This window comes from Schistocerca cancellata, chromosome 5, assembly GCF_023864275.1.
Source record: "Schistocerca cancellata isolate TAMUIC-IGC-003103 chromosome 5, iqSchCanc2.1, whole genome shotgun sequence".
In the NCBI taxonomy this organism is placed as follows: domain Eukaryota; kingdom Metazoa; phylum Arthropoda; class Insecta; order Orthoptera; family Acrididae; genus Schistocerca; species Schistocerca cancellata.
The window spans coordinates 15,278,291-15,305,431 of NC_064630.1; the positions used below are offsets into that span (position 1 = coordinate 15,278,291).

General features: G+C 43.5%; 1 protein-coding gene across 1 annotated transcript in view; it reads left to right on the plus strand.

Annotated features, from left to right (window-relative positions):
* The window catches only part of LOC126187878 (nuclear pore complex protein Nup155), a 261,223-nt gene that overhangs the window by 133,694 nt on the left and 100,388 nt on the right, over nucleotides 1-27,141 (plus strand). The window contains 2 exon segments of the mRNA XM_049929211.1: nucleotides 17,286-17,380; nucleotides 17,575-17,671. Coding sequence (XP_049785168.1) covers nucleotides 17,286-17,380; nucleotides 17,575-17,671 — 192 coding nt within the window.

Genomic DNA, 27,141 nt, shown 5'->3' on the forward strand with positions numbered 1-27,141 from the left:
CACCTACGATCGTGATGGACTTTCCTTGGCACCCGAAATCCAGCACGGTAGCCAGCCCGTTGTGGTGGGGTCGTCATGTACCCTCTAGGTTGTAGCCCCCTGAAAACACAGGGATCGTACTGCTGATACCTGAGCTGCACCCTCCCCACGTCGGCCAAGGAGTAGATGCCCGTCTCCTTGGGGCATCGGGACTCCCGGCAACGGTCATCCTGCCAGGTGGCCCTTGCTGAGGCTGGGTGGCACCCGTGGGGAAAGCCCCTGGTCGGAGTGGGTGGTATCGGGGCGGACGTTTCGCAGATGAAACGTCAACATGTATCAGGTCGCTCTGCAGCCGAGTCTTTTAAAAAGAAAGGTACTGTCTCTGGTTCTGGTTCTCCTGCCCTTTCCCCCTTGGCCACTTCCTGGGAGGAAGGACAGGCCCGCCGGCTTGGGGCGAAGTACTTCCCCCGCTATTTAGTCTGTTCTCGGACCGATGGGTGGATGTTCGCCACCTCCAAGCCCATGTTCTTTGTCCAGCAAATCGAGGACATCTTCGGGGAAATCCAGGCTCTCAGTAAAATGCATTCAGGGTCCGTTCTTATAAAGACCGCCTCCACCACACAGTCGGCGGCGCTCCAGGCGTGCGACCGACTAGGGGACATCCCAGTGTTTATTGTCCCGCATCTGGCACTGAATAGGATGCAGGGGGTTATTTTTCATCGGGACCTCCTGCTGCAGTCTGATGAGGAGCTCAGGGCCAACCTGGAGCGCAGAGGCGTGCATTTCGTCCGGCGAGTTCAGCGCGGCCCCAAAGACCGTCGCATCGACACCGGAGCCTTTATCCTCGCCTTCGAGGGGGACGTTCTCCCAGAGAAGGTAAAGGTGATGTGCCACCGGTGCGACGTGCGACCTCACGTCCCGCCTCCTATGCGCTGCTTTTGGTGTTTGCCCTTTGGGCACATGTCGTCACGGTGTGAGGCTGAGCCCCTTTGTGGCGATTGCGGACGTCCTCTTCGTGAGGAACATACATGCATCCCACCATCTCGGTGCGTCAATTGTCCTGGCATCCACTTGCCTAGATCTTTAGACTGCCCCGCGTATCAGAAGGAGAAGAAGATTCAAGAATTAAAAACTTTGGATAGTCTCTCTTATTCTGAGGCCAGGTAGAAGAATGACCGCCTCCATCCCATGACGTTGACAACTTCGTTTGCCTCAGTCGTGTCCACTCCTTCCACAGTATCCTCACCCCTATCCTGTCCCCCATCCACCTCCTCACCCCATCCGGGGTCTACGCCTCCGCCTCCCAAATCCCTCCCTTCCAAATCCTCCTCCCTCGCGGCCCCTGCCCCCTCTGCCCCGGGGGCCACCCTTCCTCCTCCTCCTCCTCCTCCCCCTCCCCCTCCCCCTCCCCGTCCCCCTCCTCCTCCCCCTCCGCCGCCTGAGAAGCGATCCTCTTCTCAGGCGTCCATCAGGGAAACGTTCCGGACCCCGGCTTCTGAGGTCCGGCGTTCCAAAACGGATCCCGCACGTGAGGACCTTCTTCGGGTCCAGCCCACCATCCCCGTGCCTCATCGGCCTTCCAAGAAGGCCTCCAAGAAGAAATCTTTATCACCCTCTCCACCCCAGCGCGTTTCGTCTGACGCTCCATCCGTGAGTCGCTGCTCCCGGCCGTCCTCAGTTTCGCCGGGACACTCTGCTGCCAGGCGCCCAGCTGGTCTCTCGTCGGCGAATGATGCTGCCCCTCCTACGCAACCCGGGTAAGCGGCCGCTGCTGGCGACAACTCGATGGAACAGGATCCGCCTCCCGCCGGTTGTAGCGTTGTTCCCTCGACACCTGGCCCTCTGCGGCCATCGAGGTGACCAGCTCTTCACCCGTTTCGTTCCCCCTCTTTTCTGACTAGCGATGGCTTTGTTACATTGGAACATAAGAGGTATTCGATCTAATCGGGAGGAATTACAACTGCTCCTCCACTTGCACTGTCCGCTCGCCCTTGGTCTCCAGGAAACCAAGTTGCGCCCAACTGACCGTATTGCTTTTCCCCACTATACGTCGGAGCGGTCTGACCTCTCCCCTGTGGACAGTATTCCAGCTCATGGTGAGGTCATGTTGCTCATTCGAGACGATGTCTATTACCATCCCCTCCCGTTGACCACCCCACTCCAAGCAATAGCTGTCCATATTACTCTTTCTGCCTTTACTTTTTCTGTTTGTACCGTCTACACTCCATCGTCATCCGCAGTTAGTCGGGCTGACATGATGCACCTGATTGTTCAGCTTCCTCTGCCGTTTTTATTGTTTGGCGACTTCAATGCCCATCATCCCCTTTGGGGCTCTCCTGCATCCTGTCAGAGAGGCTCCCTCTTGGAGGATGTCCTCAACCATCTCAATCTTGTCTGCCTCAATACTGGCGCCCCGACTTTCCTCTCGGACTCTACTCATACCTACTCTACCACTCTTGCCTGTCGGTTCTTTCTGACACCTATTCGAGCGACCACTTCCTCTGTGTCGTTTGTCTCCTGCACCACACCCCATCCCCACGTCCTTCGAGCTGGACCATACCGAAAGCTGACTGGGGACTTTACTCCTCCCTGGCGACCTTCCCGGACCATGATTTTCTCAGTTGTGACAGTCGGGTCGAATACCTCACAGCTGTTATCATCAATGCTGCCGAACGTTCCATTCCTCATACTGCCTCTACTTCACGTCGCGTTTCCGTCCCCTGGTGGAATGAGGCTTGTCGAGACGCTATCCGTGCTCGACGACGTGCTTTACACACCTTTTGCCGCCATCCTACGTTGGCGAATTGTATTGGATACAAACGACTCCGAGCGCAATGCCGTAGAGTCATCAAAGACAGCAAAAAAGCTTGTTGGGCATCTTTCACCAGCTCCTTTAACAGTTTTAATCCCTCTTCTGTCGTCTGGGGTGGCCTGCGCCGGCTGTCGGGCATTAAGGCCCACTCCTCGGTACCTGGCCTGACTTCAGGTGATGAGGTCCTTGTTGATCCTGTGGAGATATGCAATGCCTTCGGCCGCTTTTTCACGGAGGTTTCAAGCTCCGCCCATTAGCACCCTGCCTTCCTTCCCAGGAAAGAGGCAGAAGAGGCTCGGCGACCTTCCTTCTACTCGCTGAATCTGGAAAATTATAATGCCCCCTTTACTATGCGGGAACTCGAACGTTCACTTGCAAACTGTCCCGGTCCTCTGCTCCGGGGCCAGATGCCATTCACGTTCAGATGCTGGCACACCTTTCTCCGGCAGGCAAAAGCTTCCTTCTTCATACCTACAATCGCGTCTGGAGCGAAGGTCAAGTCCCCATGCGTTGGCGTGACGCCTCGTTGTTCCTATACCCAAACCCGGGAAGGATAGACACCTTCCTTCTAGTTACCGCCCCATTTCTCTTACAAGCTGTGTCTGTAAGGTGATGGAGCGCATGGTTAATGCTCTGTTAGTTTGGATTCTTGAATCTCTACAGCTACTTACCAATGTTCAATGCGGCTTTCGTCGCCGCCGCTCCGCTGTTGACCACCTTGTGACCTTGTCGACATTCATCATGAACAACTTTTTGCGAAAGCGCCAAACGGTCGCCGTGTTCTTCGATTTTGAGAAGGCTTATGATACCTGTTGGAGAGGAGGTATCCTCCGCACTATGCACAGGTGGGGTCTACGCGGTCGCCTGCCCCTTTTTATTGATTCCTTTTGAACAGATCGAAAGTTTAGGGTACGTGTGGGTTCCGTATTGTCCGACGTCTTCCTCCAGGAGAACGGAGTGCCTCAGGGCTCCATCTTGAGTGTAGCCCTTTTTGCCATAGCGATCAATCCAATTATGGAGTGCATTCCACCTAATGTCTCAGGCTCTCTTTTTGTCGATGACTTCGCGATCTACTGCAGTGCCCAGCGAACATGCCTCCTGGAGCGCTGCCTTCAGCGTTGTCTAGACTGCCTATACTCATGGAGTGTGGCAAATGGCTTCCGGTTCTCTGAAGAGAAGACAGTTTGCATCAACTTTTGGCGATATAAAGCGTTCCTTCCGCCTTAAAGCAGGCTCAGACATGGTAATTGGATGTCTCTATAGGCCCCCTGGCTCAGCAGCTGTTGTGGCTGAGCACCTGAAGGATAATTTGGAAAATATTTCGAGTAGATTCCCCCACCATGTTATAGTTCTGGGTGGAGATTTTAATTTGCCGGATATAGACTGGGAGACTCAGACGTTCATAACGGGTGGCAGGGACAAAGAATCCAGTGAAATTTTTGTAAGTGCTTTATCTGAAAACTACCTTGAGCAGTTAAACAGAGAACCGACTCGTGGCGATAACATATTAGACCTTCTGGTGACAAACAGACCCGAACTATTTGAAAAAGTTAACGCAGAACAGGGAATCAGTGATCATAAAGTGGTTACGGCATCGATGATTTCAGCCGTAAATAGGAATATTAAAAAGGGTAGGAAGATTTTTCTGTTTAGAAAAAGTGACAAAAAGCAGATTTCAGAGTACCTGTTGGCTCAGCACAAAAGTTTTGTCTCAAGTACTGATAGTGTTGAGGATCAGTGGACAAAGTTCAAAACCATCGTACAATATGCGTTAGATGAGTATGTGCCAAGCAAGATCGTAAGAGATGGAAAAGAGCCACCGTGGTTCAACAACCGAGTTAGAAAACTGCTGCGGAAGCAAAGGGAACTTCACAGCAAACATAATCATAGCCAAAGCCTTGCAGACAAACAAAAATTACGCGAAGCGAAATGTAGTGTGAAGAGAGCTATGCGAGAGGCGTTCAATGAATTCGAAAGTAAAATTCTATGTACTGACTTGGCAGAAAATCCTAAGAAATTTTGGTCTTATGTCAAAGCGGTAGGTGGATCAAAACAAAATGTCCAGACACTCTGTGACCAAAATGGTACTGAAACAGAGGATGACAGACTAAAGGCCGAGATACTAAATGTCTTTTTCCAAAGTTGTTTCACAGAGGAAGATTGCACTGTAGTTCCTTCTCTAGATTGTCGCACAGATGACAAAATGGTAGATATCGAAATAGACGACAGAGGGATAGAGAAACAATTAAAATCGCTCAAAAGAGGAAAGGCCGCTGGACCTGATGGGATACCAGTTCAATTTTACACAGAGTACGCGAAGGAACTTGCCCCCCTTCTTGCAGCGGTGTACCGTAGGTCTCTAGAAGAGCGTAGCGTTCCAAAGGATTGGAAAAGGGCACAGGTCATCCCCGTTTTCAAGAAGGGACGTTGAACAGATGTGCAGAACTATAGACCTATATCTCTAACGTCGATCAGTTGTAGAATTTTGGAACACGTATTGTGTTAGAGTATAATGACTTTTCTGGAGACTAGAAATCTACTCTGTAGGAATCAGCATGGGTTTCGAAAAAGACGGTCATGTGAAACCCAGCTCGCCCTATTCGTCCACGAGACTCAGAGGGCCATAGACACGGGTTCACAGGTAGATGCCGTGTTTCTTGACTTCCGCAAGGCATTCGATACAGTTCCCCACAGTCGTTTATTGAACAAAGTAAGAGCATATGGACTATCAGACCAATTGTGTGATTGGATTGAGGAGTTCCTAGATAACAGGACGCAGCATGTTATTCTCAATGGAGAGAAGTCTTCCGAAGTAAGAGTAATTTCAGGTGTGCCGCAGGGGAGTGTCATAGGACCGTTGCTATTCACAATATACATAAATGACCTGGTGGATGACATCGGAAGTTCACTGAGGCTTTTTGCAGATGATGCTGTGGTGTATCGAGAGGTTGTAACAATGGAAAATTGTACTGAAATGCAGGAGGATCTGCAGCGAATTGACGCATGGTGCAGGGAATGGCAACTGAATCTCAATGTAAACAAGTGTAATGTGCTGAGAATACACAGAAAGATAGATCCTTTATCATTTAGCTACAAAATAGCAGGTCAGCAACTGGAAGCAGTTAATACCATAAATTATCTGGGAGTACGCATTAGGAGTGATTTAAAATGGAACGATCATATAATGTTGATTGTCGGTAAAGCAGATGCCAGACTGAGATTCATTGGAAGAATCCTAAGGAAATGCAATCCGAAAACAAAGGAAGTAGGTTACAGTACGCTTGTTCGCCCACTGCTTGAATACTGCTCAGCAGTGTGGGATCCGTACCAGATAGGGTTGATACAAGACATAGAGAAGATCCAACGGAGAGCAGCGCGCTTCGTTACAGGATCATTTAGTAATCGCGAAAGCGTTACGGAGATGATAGATAAACTCCAGTGGAAGACTCTGCAGGAGAGACGCTCAGTAGCTCGGTACGGGCTTTTGTCAAAGTTTCGAGAACATACCTTCACCGAAGAGTCAAGCAGTATATTGCTCCCTCCTACGTATATCTCGCGAAGAGACCATGAGGATAAAATCAGAGAGATTAGAGCCCACACAGAGGCATACCGACAATCCTTCTTTCCACAAACAATACGAGACTGGAATAGAAGGGAGAACCGATAGAGGTACTGAAGGTACCCTCCGCCACACACCGTCAGGTGGCTTGCGGAGTATGGATGTAGATGTAGATGTAGATCCTTACATCTCGGTCCCGTTGTTCTCCCTTTCGTGGAAACAACTAAGTTTCTAGGTCTCACACTGGACAGGAAACTTTGTTGGTCTCCGCACGTCTCTTATTTGGCTGCTCGTTGTACACGTTCCCTTAATGTCCTCAGAGTTCTTAGTGGTTCATCTTGGGGAGCGGATCGCACTGTCCTGCTTCGCTTGTATCGGTCCATAGTCCGATCAAAGCTGGATTATGGGAGCCTCGTCTACTCGGCCATCCCTCTTACGCCGTCTCAACTCCATCCACCATAGGGGGTTACGTCTTGCGACCGGAGCTTTCTACACTAGTCCCGTCGAGAGTCTTTATGCTGAAGCTGCTGAATTACCATTGACCTACCGGCGCGACGTACTGCTTTGTCGGTATGCCTGCCGGCTGTTGTCAATGCTCGACCACCCCTCTTATCAGTCCTTCTTCGCCGATTCTCTCGACAGTCAGTATGGGTTGTATGTGTCTGCCCTGCTGCCCCCTGGAGTCCGCTTTCGTCGCCTGCTTCGACAATTAGATTTTGCTCTCCCTACCACCTTCAGAGAGGGTGAGAGCCCGACGCCACCTTGGCTCCAGGCTCCGGTTCATGTTTATCTCGACCTCAGCTCGCTCCCAAAGGAGGGTACTCCGGCTGCAGTGTATTGCTCACGGTTTGTCGAACTTCGTGTGCGACTTACCAGTCACACCTTTATTTACACTGATGGCTCCAAAACTGACGATGGTGTCGGCTGTGCCTTTGTCGTCGGGGCCGTCACCTTTAAATACCGGCTTCTCGACCAATGTTCCAGCTTTACGGCCGAGCTTTTTGCTCTCCATCAGGCCGTTCAGTATGCCCGCCGCCACCGCCATTCATCGTATGCTCTGATTCACTCAGTGCTCTTCAGAGCCTTGGAGCTCCATATCCGGTCCATCCCTTGGTGCAACGGATCCAGCAGTCCCTCCATTCTTTCGCTGAGGGTGGCTCTCCTGTCAGCTTTCTGTGGGTTCCCGGCCATGTAGGAGTGCCTGGGAATGAGGCTGCTGATGCTGCAGCCAAGGCTGCAGTCCTCCTGCCTCGGCCAGCCTCCCATTGTGTCCCGTCATCTGACGTTAGTGGGGTTGTTTGTAAGAGGCTTGTGTCCTTATGGTGGGATACTTGGTCCTCACTTCAAGGAAACAAGCTCCGTGCAGTAAAACCGTTCCCAACTGCTTGGACAACCTCCTCCCGACCATCTCGGCGAGAAGAGGTCCTTCTGACCAGGTTGCGGATTGGGCATTGCCGGTTTAGCCACCGCTACCTGCTCTCCGGTGACCCAGCCCCGCAGTGCCCTTGTGGTCATGCATTAACAGTACGCCATTTTTTATTGTCGTGTCCCCGTTTTAGTCAATCTCGTGTTGTCCTGTCTCTGCCATCTACTTTACAGGATATTTTAGTTGATGACGCTCGAGCAGCTGCTCGTGTTCTTCGTTTCATTACTTTGACTGGATTGTCCAAAGACATCTAACTCTTTCACTTATTTTATCTGCCTCTTTGTAAGAACTTTCTGGTGTCCCCCCCCCCCACCCCTCCCTTGAGTTTTACTAGATTCTGTGTGCTCTAACAATTGTCACTGGGCGCTAATGACCTCAGTAGTTGAGCGCCATTAAAACCCCGAAAAAAAAAAATCTTCGTACTGGCGTTTGTCATTACGCTGGAACTATTACTAAAGATGTTGATGTTAGTACTTAAGATTTTTGCTCACATCAGGAAACACCATCTGCTTGCAATTCTTTTTAGATATTTCCTTGTTTGCACTATTGTTTCTTGTACCGTAGCAGCAAAGACAGATTGTCAACTTGTGTCATAACATACCCTTAGGATCTCAAAATTTGTCAGGGAAAAATGCTAATACTCATCTGGAAAGCAGGGAAATATCAGGAAGTTTCACTTGGGGAAACTTGCAGCAACCCTCACTTCCCTTGTGCTTCAGTACCACCCAGGACTGAAGCAACTGAACTGAACCAGTTCTCTGCTTGGGTTTTGACAACCTCTCATCCTGCCATCCTTGCTACCCCTCGCAGTGTTATTCCGCCGCCCACCAACCTACGGAATATCCTTTTCCATCCATACTCCACCCTAACTCTGTTGTGCCTTGAGAATTTTGGGGTAAGTTCTAGAGGCACTCGTATTTCACCGTCTCGAACACACGAGATCGACTCAGCTGTCTGTCCTGAGAAGATAGGCTGCACACAATATGTAAATCGCCCACGAGAGACGTGCGAGTCTTGCACTCCAGTACCACACAGTCTCAGGTTGTCAGGAAAATATTAGAACTGTCCTGCCCCTGGCCTCATGGGTCATATCCCTTCTGTAGACCTAGATGCAAGACCTGTCCCATCCACCACCACCACACATCATTTTGATCACAGGCACCTCCTATACCATCAAAGGCCGGGCTCCCCGGGGAAGCAACCGTGTGATCCACAAACTAAACTGCACCCACAGTGGTACTTTCTACATGGGTGTGACAACTAACATGCTATCTGTTCACATGAATGGCCTCCAACAAAATATGGCCAAGGCACAGCTGGACCACACAGTTGCTAAACATGCTGCCCAACACAGCATGCTTCACTTTAGTGATTGATTCCCAGCCTAACCCATCTGGATCTGTCCTACAGATACCAGCTTTTCTGAATTGCGCAGACTGAAACTCTCCTTGCAATGTATCTTATGCTCCCTTGACTCCCATTGAAGAGTTTTTAGCAAACAGAACACAGCATGTTGTTATCAATGGAGAGACGTCTACAGACGTTAAAGTAACCTCTGGCGTGCCACAGGGGAGTGTTATGGGACCATTGCTTTTCACAATATATATAAATGACCTAGTAGATAGTGTCGGAAGTTCCATGCGGCTTTTCGCGGATGATGCTGTAGTATACAGAGAAGTTGCAGCATTAGAAAATTGTAGCGAAATGCAGGAAGATCTGCAGCGGATAGGCACTTGGTGCAGGGAGTGGCAACTGACCCTTAACATAGACAAATGTAATGTATCGCGAATACATAGAAAGAAGGATCCTTTATTGCATGATTATATGATAGTGGAACAAACACTGGTAGCAGTTACTTCTTTAAAATATCTGTGAGTATGCGTGCGGAACGATTTGAAGTGGAATGATCATATAAAATTAATTGTTGGTAAGGCGGGTACCAGGTTGAGATTCATTGGTAGAGTCCTTAGAAAATGTAGTCCATCAACAAAGGAGGTGGTTTACAAAACACTCGTTCGACCTATACTTGAGTATTGCTCATCAGTGTGGGATCCGTACCAGATCGGGTTGACGGAGGAGATAGAGAAGATCCAAAGAAGAGCGGTGCGTTTCGTCACAGGGTTATTTGGTAACCGTGATAGCTTTACGGAGATGTTTAACAAACTCAAGTGGCAGACTCTGCAAGAGAGACGCTCTGCATCGCGGTGTAGCTTGCTCGCCAGGTTTCGAGAGGGTGCATTTCTGGATGAGGTATCGAATATATTGCTTCCCCCTATTTATACCTCCCGAGGAGATCACGAATGTAAAATTAGAGGGATTAGAGCGCGCACGGAGGCTTTCAGACAGTCGTTCTTCCCGCGAACCACACGCGACTGGAACAGGAAAGGGAGGTAATGACAGTGGCATGTAAAGTGCCCTCCGCCACACACCGTTGGGTGGCTTGTGGAGTATAAATGTAGATGTAGATGTAGGTGTCAACCTTTGCTAGTCCCTGTTCTACCCCTACATATTCCCTGCTCCCAGTCCAGAACAACACATCATCCTATTCCGCCAACGCACTCACAAGATCCTTTCCCTTTCTCTCATTGTCTGCTCCCCATGTCCCCTCAAACGTCTTGACTGCACCTAGCAGAGCAGCCCTACCCTGCCACCAACATGTCCCTGTGTGTTCCTACAAGCAGCACTACACCCCACCCTTCTCTCCCCCATTCTCCCATGCCGCCTCCTATTCCAACTATACACACAAGACAGCTACTCCCTTAAGGTGCAGTTACAACTCGGTCTGGCCGCAGCGGCTAGAGAGAGAAGCCATATTTGTGAGAGTTGTGATTGTATATATGTGTGTGTGTGTGTGTGTTTTCTACTTCAGGAGGCGGCCATTTGGGCAAAAGCTAAAATTTATAGCAGTATTTTCATTGTGCTTGCCTACAATTCAATATCTCCTCTGTATGCTGGGTGGCAATCTACCTTTTCCATACTATTGTTGTTGTTCCATTGTGTACTTTCCACGAAACTGTGGTGAAGATTAAAAGACATTGTGATATGTTATCGTTCATAAAATGGTGGTGGTGGTGGTGGTGGTGGTGGTGGTTAAGTCCAATACTCTGTGACAGAGCATAGGGGAACAATGCAGGAGACCAGCACCGCCGTACTGGGCAAGGTCCTAGTGGAGGTGGTTTGCCATTGCCTTCTTCCGACCATAATGGGGATGAATGACGATGACAAACACCACCCAGTCATCTCGAGGCTGGGAATCGGACCCGGGACCCCGTGCTCGGGAAGTGAGAACGCTACCGCGAGACCATGAGCAGCAGACAATGTTTATGGTGCAAGAAAAATTATGTTACTTATGTTTCTATGACTATCATCCTAAAAAATGTAAAACATATCACAGTAAATAAATTAGTTGATGTCTGTGGCATACTGAATGGGATATCAGTTACTGAATGGGAAATCAGTTATTGTACCCCTTAGTCATTATTTCATGTACAAAGTAATGAAAGCAGTACCCTGCTGTTATCTAAAGTGTAAGAGGAGCAGTAAAAATAAAAAAGAGAAGAAAAACAAAAGGCAGAGTTCTTGCTACGTACCGTAAAGAAGAAACATTGAGTTACAGACAAGCACAATTAAGACACTTACGTAAAGGTTTCGGCCACAGCCATCATCATTAAAAGAGAGATACACGCCATACATACGCACAAGCAAGCGCACCTCAAGCTCACACGACCGCCAACTCCAGCATCTCGTGCCAGAATGCCCTACCATCCTTTCCAGGCCAAGATACTGGATTTGGGGGTCAAATGTGCATGAGATGTGCTTGCTTGTGTGTGTATGGTGTGTGTATCTCGTGTACTGATGAAGGCTGTGGCTGATAGCTTTATGTAAGTGTCTTTTACTTGTGTTTGTCTGTAACTTAACGTGTCTTCTTTATGGTACGTAGCTATTTGTCTTTCCCTACATTGTTGATATTTCTACCTGGAGTTTCCATTGTCTGAAGAGAAAGGGGAAGCTATTAGTCCTGTTTGATACAGTTCCCAGGCACATGAGGATATGTTTCATGAGTGTTTGTTGAGCAGTCTCCTTTCTAGACTGATGACAGTTTCTATCCTACCTAAGTGTGAGCCTGTGTGTACAGGTATGAAATGGAAAGGTCGAATTGTTACAGCAGTTGCTGATTTCAGCAATGACTCATAGATATTGTAGTTATAAAATACTACTGTTCAGCATTTTGTGAAATGCACACGATATGGTCCTTCTAACAACAGATGACACATTCACTGGATGTAGTGGATACCATTGAAGCTAAAGGAAACAAAGAGAGCAAAGATAATGCTGACTGGAAAAATATTAGAATATGTGCAAAGCTTTAAATACCTAGGAAGCAGGTAGAAACCAAATGGAAGAGCAGCAATATGGAAAACTATTTCAGGGAAGACCAGTAAAACGTTGCATGTGAAGTGTTGTCCCGCGTGTAGTAAAACGTTGTGTGTGAAGTGTTGTCCTGCGTGGTGTCGATACATTGATGTCGAGGAAGAAAAATGAGCAAGGATGGAGATGTTAGAGATGTGGACATGGCAGAGGATGGAAAGAATAAGTTGGATTAATAGAGTGAAAAACGAGGAGGAACTGAGGAGATTGGTAGAGCACAGTCAGTTATTGAATGTAATAACAAGAAGGAAAGGAAACTGGATTGAACATACATTAATAATATTTTTGCATTTGCCAGTCTGCGACCAGTGACACGTCAGAGCGATTTTCCAGATCTACCTTCTCCTCCTTTCACAGCAGTCAATCTTTCCACTAGCTCTTTGGATTCGCTGTCCTCTTTATCCTTCTCATAATTCTTGTTAATTGACTGATCCCCCTTATGCTCTCCCATTACTGTCCAGAAAGCATCATTAATTGTCTCCAGTATTTCTTCCACCATTTTCTGATGTATCTTCTGGAATCCTTCCTTATCCACGTCCTTACCTTCTTCTATTCAACATTCATCATCAGTTTTATTGTACATATAGTATATCAGGAGCATCGTTTACACATAAACCATCAGTAAATTTAACTGTACTGCACTGTTTACTTACTTACCATATATATGCGAATAATCTGCACATATTTTTTTTCTCAAATTTAAGGACAAAAAACTGGGATGCCTTCATTAATTGTAATTAAGTTGGTACTGCTTCACCTCCAACAGTAGATCCCATTATACATAGTGTTGTTGCAGCCCCAGTCTGTGATGCATCAGAATAGACCTGCGGCCCTTCCTCACCTGTTCTAAGAGATGACTAATAGGAGTCTTTTTTATTTGGTCAAGATTTTACCTGGGTATACTGGCTGTTTTTTTTTGGCTTCTGAAAGCTTTTGCATTTTCCGCTCTCGTCCCACCACCACCACCACCACCATTCTTTTTGGCTTTTTAAATTCTGGTCCCCATTGAGAGGTACGTGAAAAGAGTGAAAACTTCACTAGCTTTCAAATACGTGCCTTTTCGAGCTAAAGCATGCATGTGCGCTCTCTCTCTCTCTCTCTCTCTCTCTCTCTCTCTCTCTCTCACACTCACACACACACACACACACACACACACACACACACACACACACACACTCGGGGCGGGGGTTGAACAAAACAACCGCATTGTGCTGGCTCAACCTACAGTGCTCGGATTACAGTTCTATGGGTAGAATGTGATGAGAGTGAAGTGGTGGAGGCAGGACTGGCTGGCAAAGGTCTGCTGACAGCTTGCAGGCGGTAGCCCAATGAACAAAAACCAAAAGAGGTGGATAAGGTCACACATTTATGTTTTTCTTGGATGACTGTAAAGCCGCTGCTTCTGCCAAAAAAATTTCCCAGAACAAAAGTAAGGTATATTAAATTCCTACAAAAAAAAAAAAATTCCTGTTCATTTTTCTCTAAACCTAATAGTTTCCACAATGCAGGGGATGGAAAAATCACAGATTATTAAAAATATGATTTTGATGGTATAAAATTAATGTTTATTGTTAAATGAAGTGGGTTAAGAACAATTATTAAATGAGTATAGCACACCTAAATGTAGTAGAATTGTATTAGGGATATGTAATAAGTGTATCCACTCGGTGCAGCCTGGTCTCCAAGTGTCAGCAATTCTTAAATGAAAGAGATTTATGCAGTCTATCAGCAACACAATTAATGGTGAGAGAAATGAGTAACTTTCTGGTCATCCAGAGTATCATGTCGTTTTTGGAAACTCAGAATCTACTATGTAGGAATCAACATGGATTCCGGAAACAGCGATCGTGTGAAACCCAACTCGCATTATTTGTTCATGAAACCCAGAAAATATTAGATACAGGCTCCCAGGTAGATGCCATTTTCCTTGACTTCCGGAAGGCGTTCGATACAGTTCCGCACTGTCGTCTGATAAACAAAGTAAGAGCCTACGGAATATCAGACCAGCTGTGTGGCTGGATTGAAGAGTTTTTAGCAAACAGAACACAGCATGTTGTTCTCAATGGAGAGACATCTACAGACGTTAAAGTAACCTCTGGCGTGCCACAGGGGAGTGTTATGGGACCATTGCTTTTCACAATATATATAAATGACCTAGTAGATAGTGTCGGAAGTTCCATGCGGCTTTTCGCGGATGATGCTGTAGTATACAGAGAAGTTGCAGCATTAGAAAATTGTAGCGAAATGCAGGAAGATCTGCAGCGGATAGGCACTTGGTGCAGGGAGTGGCAACTGACCCTTAACATAGACAAATGTAATGTATTGCGAATACATAGAAAGAAGGATCCTTTATTGTATGATTATATGATAGCGGAACAAACACTGGTAGCAGTTACTTCTGTAAAATATCTGGGAGTATGCGTGCGGAACGATTTGAAGTGGAATGATCATATAAAATTAATTGTTGGTAAGGCGGGTACCAGGTTGAGATTCATTGGGAGAGTCCTTAGAAAATGTAGTCCATCAACAAAGGAGGTGGCTTACAAAACACTCGTTCGACCTATACTTGAGTATTGCTCATCAGTGTGGGATCCGTACCAGATCGGGTTGACGGAGGAGATAGAGAAGATCCAAAGAAGAGCGGCGCGTTTCGTCACAGGGTTATTTGGTAACCGTGATAGCGTTACGGAGATGTTTAACAAACTCAAGTGGCAGACTCTGCAAGAGAGGCGCTCTGCATCGCGGTGTAGCTTGCTCGCCAGGTTTCGAGAGGGTGCGTTTCTGGATGAGGTATCGAATATATTGCTTCCCCCTACTTATACCTCCCGAGGAGATCACGAATGTAAAATTAGAGAGATTAGAGCGCGCACAGAGGCTTTCAGACAGTCGTTCTTCCCGCGAACCATACGCGACTGGAACAGGAAAGGGAGATAATGACAGTGGCACGTAAAGTGCCCTCCGCCACACACCGTTGGGTGGCTTGCGGAGTATAAATGTAGATGTAGATGTAGATGTAATACAGCTCCATGTGCATACAACAGTGACACGGCATTACAATAAGCTGCCAACAATAGACAGCAGTGAGGTGCCACATTTACCAGTCAAATATCTTTCCCACCAACACTACATGTGTATATAGTGAAGTTAATTTTAGTTTATTGAGTACTTATTTGCAGTTATCAAGTGAACTTTGGTAAAATACGTTGCCAGAAAGAATGACAGAGAAGTGCTTAATTTAGAAGTGTGATGCCAGTTGCTATGTAGTGTTGTTGGGAAAAAAACTGGATTGGTAAATGTGACACTTGTCTACTGTTCTCAGTGTACTGGAAGCCATGAAACCCTGTTGTAGGCACTTGGTCATGAATTAATGAAAGATCAAAAAGTTAATGCATTTCTCTCACCATTAATTGTGATCGTGGTAGATTACGTACATATTTGCTTTTAAGAAATGTTGGCACTTACAGAGTGGGCTGCACTGAGTAGAGTAAGTTGCCCATACCCACAGTATATCTTGCAAGATAGGTGTGCATATGTATGATGGTATGTTCAAGTTTGCAGAAGTAATTTGCTGTAATGCATTGCTTGACTTCCACTGAAATGTCTGAAGTCCCATAACACTGGAGGTAACATCCTGCTGTTGTACTGGATGATCAAGAATGAATTTCCGTTCTAACAGTGTGCAGAAATTTACGTAGCTCTGTCCATATGTGTTTCTTGCATTACTATTATTAGTAACTCATATCTGTATTCCATTTAGTGTTAACGCACTTTTCAGAAAATAACACCCCAACGCATGTGCGAGTACTGCATAAGATGCGCTGTGAAAAAAGTGAAACATCCTGTAGTTATTTCTTATGGTGAGGTGGGGTAAAGAGAGTGGTGAGTTACGTGTTCACTCATCTTTTTGCAGATCTATGAAGGCGGGAAATGCACGACACATTAAAGTGAACTACCTTCACTTACAGTTGTACCCTGTACCCACTTTCTACCTTTCTCCAACCTGTTATGCCCAGAACACAATTTATTCCTTAATATGGATCTACTGGACCTAGGTGTGGTACACACATTCAGTATTTATTGTTAACCCACATCATGTACAACTAACTTTAATTTTAAATCACTGACACACTATTTGCAATAACCTGTGATTTTTTTCATCCCTGCAATTTGGAAAAAGGTCAATAGAATCTTTTTTGTAGAAATTTAATTCAGTTCAATGTTATACTTAGAAACATTTTTGCTAGAAGCAGCACTGTAGAGTTATTCAGGAGAAACATAAAAATTTGAGTAGCCCCCCCCCCCCCAAATGAGGGCGCGCGCGCGCACACACACACACACACACACACACACACACACAAAAAATCGGGAATGTGATGATAGAGAGAGAATAATATTACCTATAAACACATTAAAACTAGACTAAAAATTTCACTTGTTGTACTCAAAAACTACCTGAAAATTACATAAATACTTCTGTAGTATTAGAAATCTAGTGGTAAATTCATTCAGAAAGAAGTAATTTTGAGGCTGGCTCTGGCTAGTGGTATCTGTGTGTGTTGGGCTGTAAATGGGAATTCTTTATGTTGCCACTGTCACAAGAAAAAACGGCTCCAATCAGTGAGCAGTTTGAGGTCTTTGGTAAGTTAGCAATAACTTAATCACAATTCTTCAGTTTTTGTTTTCTGTCCCTTTTGTGCAATGTTGAGTGCTGATATAATAAGGGTAGAAGGTGTCCTCATCTGTAATTTAGCATCTTTTAAATGAAATAATGAAACACAAATTTAATTACTAATATTAGGCCATTATATACATATCCTCTCGTGCTTTCAGGACATTTGTTAACCGTAGTATATGTGCTATGTTCTTATGTTTAATATTATTTAATTGCTCCCATATTTTATAAGCAGTTTACATTTCTCAATCAAATTAAGGTATTGATTAACTGTCATCTACCAAGCAGCAGCAGCAGTAGCAGCAGCAAGTGTAGGCCTAAACTAAATAGTTATGCCTACTTCTATTTTTATTTTGAAAATATTTTCCTTTCAGTTTTGTTATTATGTAGTATCTAATTTGGGTTTCAGGAACACCAGACACAGCTTTTGAATACTACTTTCCAGACCTTAATTTTAATTGGCCACGAACTGTGCTCTGTTCTCATCAACAGTCTAATCAACAGGTAAAGTTCATTCTTAATCTAAAAAGTGACTTGTTCTGCTGTGTTTGTCTACATGTGATTGAATACTTTTTCAGTAAAAATCACTGGAATTACCTTCATTTCATTTATGATTATGCTGAACCTCAGACAATTACAGCTTTTACTAATTATTCTTGCGAATACACATTTTTACTGATTTTAAATTATGTTTTCAGCTATCTGAATGACAATGCATCAATTGATGCCATTAGCGGAAGGTTAAGGGATATTTGCCCCCATCTCTATCGCAATGAAGATGCTGCATGTGCCAGAGTAAGTGCATATGAGTAATTATAGAACTTTCCAGCAAAATCACCAACATTAAAATTAAAATAAAAATATAATCATGTATTTGTTTCACAAATGTTCTTCAAATAATACCAAAAATTAATTATGTTATAGCTGTTGAATCAAGAACAGTTTAATACTAGCAATACAATAGTTGTATCCCTTACCTTTGGTAAAGTTTATAATGCAAGGGAACGGTTAATCCTAACTGTACATCCTGTACAGCCAACATCACAAATCTGATAGCTTTTGAATTTTGGAAGTAAGAGTAATAGTGCTGAATAGTTCCTCCCAGCAGTTACTACTATTTGTGAAATATACACTGAAGTGACAGAAGTCGTGGGACAGTAATATCCACATACACAGATAGTGGTAGTATCGCGCACACAAGCCACATAAGGGCAGTGCATTGGCAGAGCTGTCATTGGTACCCAGCTGATTCATGCGGAAAGGTTTCTGACATAATTATGGCTGCACGGCGGGTATCAAGACTCTGTAGGTGGAATGGTAGTCGGAGCTAGACGCATGGGACATTACATTTAAGAAATGCTTAGAATATTCAATATTCTGAGAGATCCACAGAGTCAGGAGTGGACCAAGAATATAGTCTGTCTGTAAACTGAAGAGTGAGCAGCGCTTTTGGTGGGGGAAGTGGCCTTTCCTGGAAGAACCCTGCCACTGGCCTACAGGGCAACCCAAAATCAGTTGCCCGTTACCTATCTAGCGGTGTAGTTCGGCGTGCAGTGATATACGTCGTTTCTGTTCGTGGGATCTTAGTTGCCAATCTCAGTTAGTTGACTTTGAGTACTCACTGATATACTTCAGTATCTGGAAGTGATGGATAATCGCCCTGCATTGCAAGAAAATGTGCAGAATACGAAAGAGATATTTACGCAGAACGAGCGTTCGATCGTCTCTAACGTTATTACAGCTTGTGTTAAGGAGGCTACATAAAAAGAGCTGTTGGCTAATATTACCAGTCCCAATCAAAGGGCTGCAGTTAATGCAAACTTCAGCCTCGCCAAAATAGGATGCATAAGGAAGGAGAGCGAAAACAAGGCGCATAGTTTACTGGAATCGCCATGAAGATAAACTAATAATTTAGGTAGGAAATCGGTCATTCGACAAACGATGGAGGAGTTTTACATAAACCAAAAAATAATGCCCACATTACGGAAATTACTCACTGGCTTGAAACAAAAAATAGATTTTCGTTGAAGAAAGATTTTTCACACATGTTTACGAAGACAATGACAAAAAAAAGCAGTGCGAATCGAACTAATACAACACACGTAATTATAAATTTCTGATTAATTTTCAAACACTCTTCGTGTTGCAAGAATTGTTAAGTTTTAATGCAGCTCTTCAAAGAAAACTTCTACCTTTTAGTAGAAACACAAAGTAAGAACAAGCCTTAAATTCTACAGACTGCTTGCACTATATCTGGTTCGTCTTACGAATAGAGGAACATACATTCATATGAATAGGTATTCGGTTCTATGTTTGTAGTAGAATCCTGGCTTCCGTTCTTATGTTAATATTACTCTATGATGTTTTGTTTCGAAGAAGCTATCGTCTTTTGTTTTCCTTATACTCTTAACGCATTTGTCTAAAAATAAACGCAGACGGGACGTATCTGTACACGGCGTCGCCACAGATTTAAAGCGCGCGCCGCGGCAGGGACTGTACTACGTTATGGAACAGCCTGTAGAAGCGCCCTGTGACGTAGCAGGGTAGGCAGAGTGGGGACTCCCGCGCTCACTCTTCAGTTTACCGACAGACTATACCAAACTCCAGGCGTTACCTCTAACTACAGACAATGTAGTGGTTGACAACTTTCACTTACTGACTGAAAGCTGCAGCACTTGTGTAAAGTTGTCAGTGCTAACAGACAAGCAACACTACATGGAAATTACAGCAGAAATGAAGTGGAACGTACAACAAATGTATCGGTTATGACAGAGCTGCGAAATACGATGTTAATGTGCCATGGCAGCAGGTGACCGATGCAAGTGCCTTTGCTAACAGCACGATGTCACCTGCAGCACTTCTCCTGGGCCTGTGGTCATATTGGTTGGACCATAGATGACTGAAAAACAGTGGCCTGGTCAGATGACACCAGATTTCTGTCATTAAGAGCTGATGGTAGGGTTAGAGTATGCTGCGGACCCCACAAAGCCGTGGACCCAAATTGTCAACAAGGCACGGTGTAAGCTTGTGATGACACCATTATGGTGTGGGCTGTGCTTACATGGAATAGACTGGATCCTCTCATCCAACTGAACTGATCATTAACTGGAAATGGTTACACCCTGCTACTTGAAGACCATTTTGCAGAGAACAAAAATTGAATTATTATGGATGACAATGGCTATGTCATGTGCCATAATTGTTCATGATTGGTTTGAAGAACATTCTGGACAATTAAAGCAAATTATTTAGCCACCCAGATCACCTGACATGACTCCCATCAAACATTTATGGGACGTACTCAAGAGGTGCATTTGTGCACAAAATCATGCACTGACAACACTTTTGCAATTACGGATAGCTATAGAGGCAGCATGGCTCAATATTTCTGCAGGGGACTTCCAGTGACTTGTTGCATCCCTGCCACATCGAATTTCTGCACTATGCCAGGCAAAAGGCGGTCCAACACAATATTAGGAGGTATCTCCTGACTTGTCACCTCAGTGCAGGTGGCAATATTAGTCCTGAGGAATGCTGACACCAGGATAGAATAAAATGCTAAGTGCACTTCGTGTTTCAGTATTTTGTCATATTCTTCTTTACTGACATTAGAGTACCTTGATAGACGTTGAGGGGATACAATATTGTCAGAAAGATTGACATTGTTCATTCTATAACTAAACTACAGAAAAATTAGAAAGGGGCACAGGACAGAAAATCATGCTGTGGAATGTGTCTGTTCTTCTATGAAAATGCCAGATACTTCTTCAGCAACGTGGGAAAGGGACAGATAAATTTGACAGTTTAGCAGCATTTGATTTGACGAGCTCTTGATTTTGCATTCTTAAGGTGTATAAGATTTGTCAGATTTACAGTAACTGTTTGGTTTTCATAAGTTATGGAAGGTGAGAAAAGGGCCAATCATTTGGGTGAAGTGGTAAAGTGTGTTATTACCACATAATTTTTCACAAAACTGCCATATGCAAACTATCATGTGGTGCGTGAGGTACCAATTGTTTGGGACTAGGGTGACCGGTGGTGGGGAGTGGGGGTGGTGCAAGAGGGGGGGGGAGTACTTATTGACTTGATCATTTGGTACCATGTCATGATTTAACAGAGAAACTGCGTTGATATCTTGGCCATCAGCAGTGATGCTACACACCAAACGTTCTCACACTCTTGCCGTCTGTTCTCTGTAAGTTGGCTTGTTTCTTTTGAAAAAGCTGTACTAATCATATCAGATGAAAAATCAAGATCACCATTCTGTTATCAGGTGATGGATGACTGCCACTGAACTTGCACAATCTGACTTTCAGATATTGGTTGAAGCAATTCAAATTGTGTTGGTGTGTATAAAAGCAGTTTAGTGAGGCATAATTAAACATCTTTTGAAGAAAAGATTTTTCCATCATTTAGTAATTGTCAGTTGTAGAATGCACGTGCTGATAACTGCATGGCTATAAATTGTGGAAAGAAAGAGTAAAACATTATTAAAAATAAAACTGTCACTTTTATTTTGCTCAACAAGTAGTACAGACAAACCCAGAACATAGATCAAATGATATAGCAAACAGCTGTGTTTATCTAAGAGAAAAATGCAGATTCATTACTCTAATTTTTCTGGTGTTAGTGGGAAGATTTTGTTGAAAGTCACAGTTAAAATTATATCCCTGTGGTGTTGCCTCCTCTCATAATATTATCTCTTTTGCACTTTAGAAAACAGTGAACTAACAGGAAGAATCATAATTACATTTTAATAGCAGACACACAACCCACATTCTCGATTTCCTTATTTACAGTTTAGATTTCTGTGGTAGACTGAACTTTCTCTTGCAATGTCACATAGGAAGTAGGATTTATATTCATCTCTTTCCTTGTTAGCCTCATTTGTGAATAAAATATAATTGTTAGGTTAAGGCACACTCAGACATGTTGTTGTTGTGGTCTTCAGTCCTGAGACTGGTTTGATGCAGCTCTCCATGCTACTCTATCCTGTGCAAGCTTCTTCATCTCCCAGTACCTACTGCAACCTACATCCTTCTGAATCTGCTTAGTGTATTCATCTCTTGGTCTCCCCCTACGATTTTTACCCTCCACGCTGCCCTCCAATACTAAATTGGTGATCCCTTGATGCCTCAGAACATGTCCTACCAACCGATCCCTTCTTCTGGTCAAGTTGTGCCACAAACTTCTCTTCTCCCCAATCCTATTCAATACTTCCTCATTAGTTATGTGATCTACCCATCTAATCTTCAGCATTCCTCTGTAGCACCACATTTTGAAAGCTCCTATTCTCTTCTTGTCCAAACTAGTTACTGTCCATGTTTCACTTCCATACATGGCTACACTCCATACAAATACTTTCAGAAATGACTTCCTGACACTTAAATCTATACTCGATGTTAACAAATTTCTCTTCTTCAGAAACGCTTTCCTTGCCATTGCCAGTCTACATTTTATATCCTCTCTACTTCGACCATCATCAGTTATTTTGCTCCCCAAATAGCAAAACTCCTTTACTACTTTAAGTGTCTCATTTCCTAATCTAATTCCCTCAGCATCACCCGACTTAATTCGACTACATCCCAATGTCCTCATTTTTCTTTTGTTGATGGTTATCTTATATCCTCCTTTCAAGACATTGTTCATTCCGTTCAACTGCTCTTCCAGGTCCTTTGCTGTCTGACAGAATTACAATGTCATCGGCAAACCTCAAAGTTTTTATTTCTTCTCCATGGATTTTAATACCTACTCAGAATTTTTCTTTTGTTTCCTTTACTGCTTGCTCAATACACAGATTTAATAACATTGGCGATAGACTACAACCCTGTCTCACTCCCTTCCCAAGCACAGCTTCACTTTCATGTCCCTCAACTCTTATCACTGCCATCTGGTTTCTGTACAAATTGTAAATAGCCTTTCGCTCCCTGTATTTTACCCCTGCCACCTTTAGAATTTGAAAGAGAGTATTCCAGTCAACATTGTCAAAAGCTTTCTCTAAGTCTACAAATGCTAGAAACGTAGGTTTGCCTTTCCTTAATCTTTCTTCTAAGATAAGTCGTAAGGTCAGTATTGCCTCAGTAAGGTCAGACATACCACAACAATAATTCCATCATGTCAGTGATGTATTGATGTTCAGTGGCTATTTCCCTTTGCAGGGATGTCATTTGCGAAAGATGTAAATCACTATACTGTGAAATTGTGCTTTATGTACCTACTACAGCTTTCCGTTATGCATTAGCTTCTGCAGTAAATTTGTTGATTTGCACAATAAAATACAGGAATAACTGTTTGCTACAGTGTATGTTATTACCACAGCACGGCACTCACATCACGCATTTTTCTAGTGACAGGCTTCAGTATTACCCCTTTAAAGATTTTGTTACACGGTATATGATTTACGAGGTACTCAATCTATCCTATTTCTTATGAAAGATTTGTTGTTATCCATCTTTTGGTGTTATAGTGTGTCAGTTAACTTGTGGGCAAGTATGCGACTTTCCACTCAGTCTCCCCAGCAGCATCACAGAGCGCTTCTACAGGCTGATCCACAGTTCTGTACAAGCCCTCGTGTGGCACGTGCTTTAAATCAGTGGTGTCCATGCGGCGTTTATTTTTAAATAAATTATTTAGCATTGTACGGAATACAGAAAAGGATGGCCTTCTTCCAAAACACATTATAAAGTAAATGAACATAGGAATAGAAGTCATAAGTCAGTATTGATATATATGTTGCAGATGTAGAATAGATTGCTTGTTCATCTGGAACCATATTTGTCCACTATCTCTTTTTAAACCAATGGATATATTCTGATAGGATTTTCAACACAATATAGTGCAGTTATTTCATAGATTTTTAAGGCCTACTCTTGTGTTTTTTGCATGGAGAAGTAGAAGTCTCCTTCGATGAGCTGCTTTGAAATGCAACAAATCTTACTCTACTAAGAGAGTTCAAAAATTTAATAGACCCTTTATAATTTTGCCTGTTGTGTTTGGCCAGTTTTTGTCATTGAATTGGGAAACATCTGAAAAGTATCTGTAAAATTTTAGCCATATCAGATATTTACTCTTGTTAGCTGTTGAGAAGGTTAAATATGTTTTGATAGCATTGGTGAGTATTTGTTTGAGAATCTCTCTTAAAATTTGCTGTAAGAATGGAATAAAGTATGTCAAAGTTCTGTAAATGTTACATATTGCATTTGGGAAGTCTGCTATGAGTAAAACGAGTGTCACAAGTATTTCAAAGGAGGTCATGAAGAAATTGAAAGATGACCAGCACCCTGGATGTCCCAGCACATCGACTGATGAAACAGCAGAGAAAGTGAAAGAAGTTATTGTCAGTGATTGCTGAATCAAAGTTGGAGAAGTCATTGATGATGTTGGCATATCAGATGGCTTATTCCATGAAATAGTTCAGATTTTTTGAGTAAATTTTTTCGAAAATTACTGGATTTCGAGAAAAAAAAATTTTTAACCAATGCAGATTGTCCAGGATGAAGTCAAAAACAATGCAGAACTACTGAGGCGAGTCATAACACTGATAAAATGTGGATTTACTGATATGAATTTTAAAGTAAGGCTCAGTTGTCCTAGTGGAAGTACTCTGAATTACCTAGACTGAAAAAAATTCAGTCATATGAGAAGATTATGCTCACTGTGTTCTTAGATTTTAATGGCATAGTGCACCATGAGTCCTTGCCACAAGGTGAAATGATCAATAAAGAGTACCACTTAAAATTTTAATGCTGTTTGAGTGAAGCAATCTGAAAATAAAATAAGTCCAGACCTGTGGTGGAATGGTTAAAGGTTTTCGCACTCCGATAATGCTCCTGCTTGCACTTTTTGCTTGGTCATGAAATTTTGGTCAAAAACAATATTGTAATAATTATCCTGGCTTCAATATCCGCCCCCTTGTTAGTTTTTTTATGTTCCCAGAAATAAAGAAAAACTTGAAGGACAATTGTTTTACAAAAATAGGTGAGATTACAAATCCATTGCTGAGAGAGCTAAAAGCTATCCTAAAGATAAGAGTTCCAGAATTTATTTCAGAAATTGGAAAAAAGTACTTTAGTAAGGGTACTGTATGTGATGGGGAATGTTGTAAGTGGATAACATTGATATAGAGTAATAAATAAAGTTCTTTCTAAAAGCAAATTTCCCAGTGGCAGCACATAAGAATATAATTTGAGTGTTCACAAATTTTTAGATTCAGAAAAATTTGAGTGTGTGAAATTAATAGCATTTGCTGTATAACAGTTACGCTTATCTACAAGTTTATACAGCCACTACCAATAATAATAATAATAATAATAATAATTAGAGAAACAGTTATTATTATTATTATTTGCATAACTTATCTGACAAAAGAAAAAGTTTTTTTTACTCAGTTAAGTATAGCTGAGGGCAATAACAAAATAATTTGTAAGCCTTCGCAGCACTCCATTTCACATTTTTGCATAAATGGGACCTTTTGTGCTTTCCCATTTTTTCGGGCAAATATGAAAAATCTCTAACAGATGTATTAGTTCACGCATTTACTTCCGGGCTCAAAATCAGATGTTTGTATGCTGTACCCACACACAACTACTTGTGCTTAACTGTACACTTCCTTATTAAATGTTTGCTTGTAGTCACACTTACTTGATTTCGTTTCTGTCTCAATCAAAGGATCTGTTCTCGAAGTCCTTAGTTCCTTTGTGGCAAACTTTCACTGGTAATTTACTTTTCTGTTCCCAGAATGAGATTTTCACTCTGCAACGGAATGTGCACTCAGGACCGAGACTCGAACTTGGGACATTTGTCTTTTGCGGGCAAGTGTTCTACCAACTGAATTACATAAGCAGGACCCATGATCTGTCCTCACAACTTAACTTTTCTGGTAGTATTTAAAACATATTCAACATAGTTCATGTTTACAGTTCACACAATACCAAAGTCCTGCATAGTAAACAACCAACTCAAAACACAAAGTGCTATTTGTGGAAATGATTAAACTCAAGTACTAATGTCTACCGCCATGGTCGTTTGACTAGAATACTAATGAGTCACTGAGATCCATAAGAGCCTAAAGCACACTGACGTTAATTCCACATTTAAGTGAGCATCAGAGAAACCAGTGATACAGCTTTTCGTGAATTTTCATATATACAATGTGGGCCTACAGTACAGATAATGGTGACTCACAACAAAATGAAAAGATTTCAGAAGCATAAATAAATGTTATAGTCTCACAATCATGTGCTTTAGGCCCTTCGGATTCTCACATGGGAAATTCCTATCGCAACCCCCTCAGATTTAGTGGCAAGAGCTCCTGTCAAAAACTGAATACAGATTGAGCATGAAAACAGGAAGGAGGTGTACTAAATTGTGGGAAAAAAAAGCAAATTAGAAACAGTGAACGGTCCAATCCAAGCTCAAGAAGTAAAGTAGCAGCCAAAATTAACTGGCTTTCAAATGGGAACTGCAAAAGGTTGGTGACAGAGTGACCAGTCAACTGAATCCTCCACCAGAAAACACATCTGGTCTTAAACACGGCATCAGTGACAGCACGTGTGTCATATGATTTGAATCTAATAGAGGGAAACATTCCACGTGGGAAAAATATATTTAAAAAGAAAGATGATGAGACTTACCAAACAAAAGCGCTGGCAGGTCGATAGACACACAAACAAACACAAACATACACACAAAATTCTAGCTTTCGCAACCAACGGTTGCCTCGTCAGGAAAGAGGGAAGGAGAGGGAAAGACAAAAGGATATGGGTTTTAAGGGAGAGGGTAAGGAGTCATTCCAATCCCGGGAGCGGAAAGACTTACCTTAGGGGGAAAAAAGGACAGGTATACACTCGCGCGCGCGCGCCCACACACACACACACACACACACACACACACACATATCCATCCGCATATACACAGACACAAGCAGACATTTGTAAAGGCAAAGAGTTTTTTGTCTTTACAAATGTCTGCTTGTGTCTGTGTGTGTGTGTGTGTGTGTGTGTGTGTGTGTGTGTGTGTGGGTGTGTGTGTGTGTGTGTGTGTGTGTGTGTGTGTGTGTGTGTGTGTGTGTGCGCACGAGTGTATACCTGTCCTTTGTGTTTGTTTGTGTGTCTATCGACCTGCCAGCGCTTTTGTTTGGTAAGTCTCATCATCTTTCTTTTTAAATATGATTTGAATCGACGCACGTAACTTGTACACCTGGTGAGTGAGTGAGTGAGTGAGTGAGATATGCCTTCTTGCCCAATTCAGGTGTTAATGTGATCACT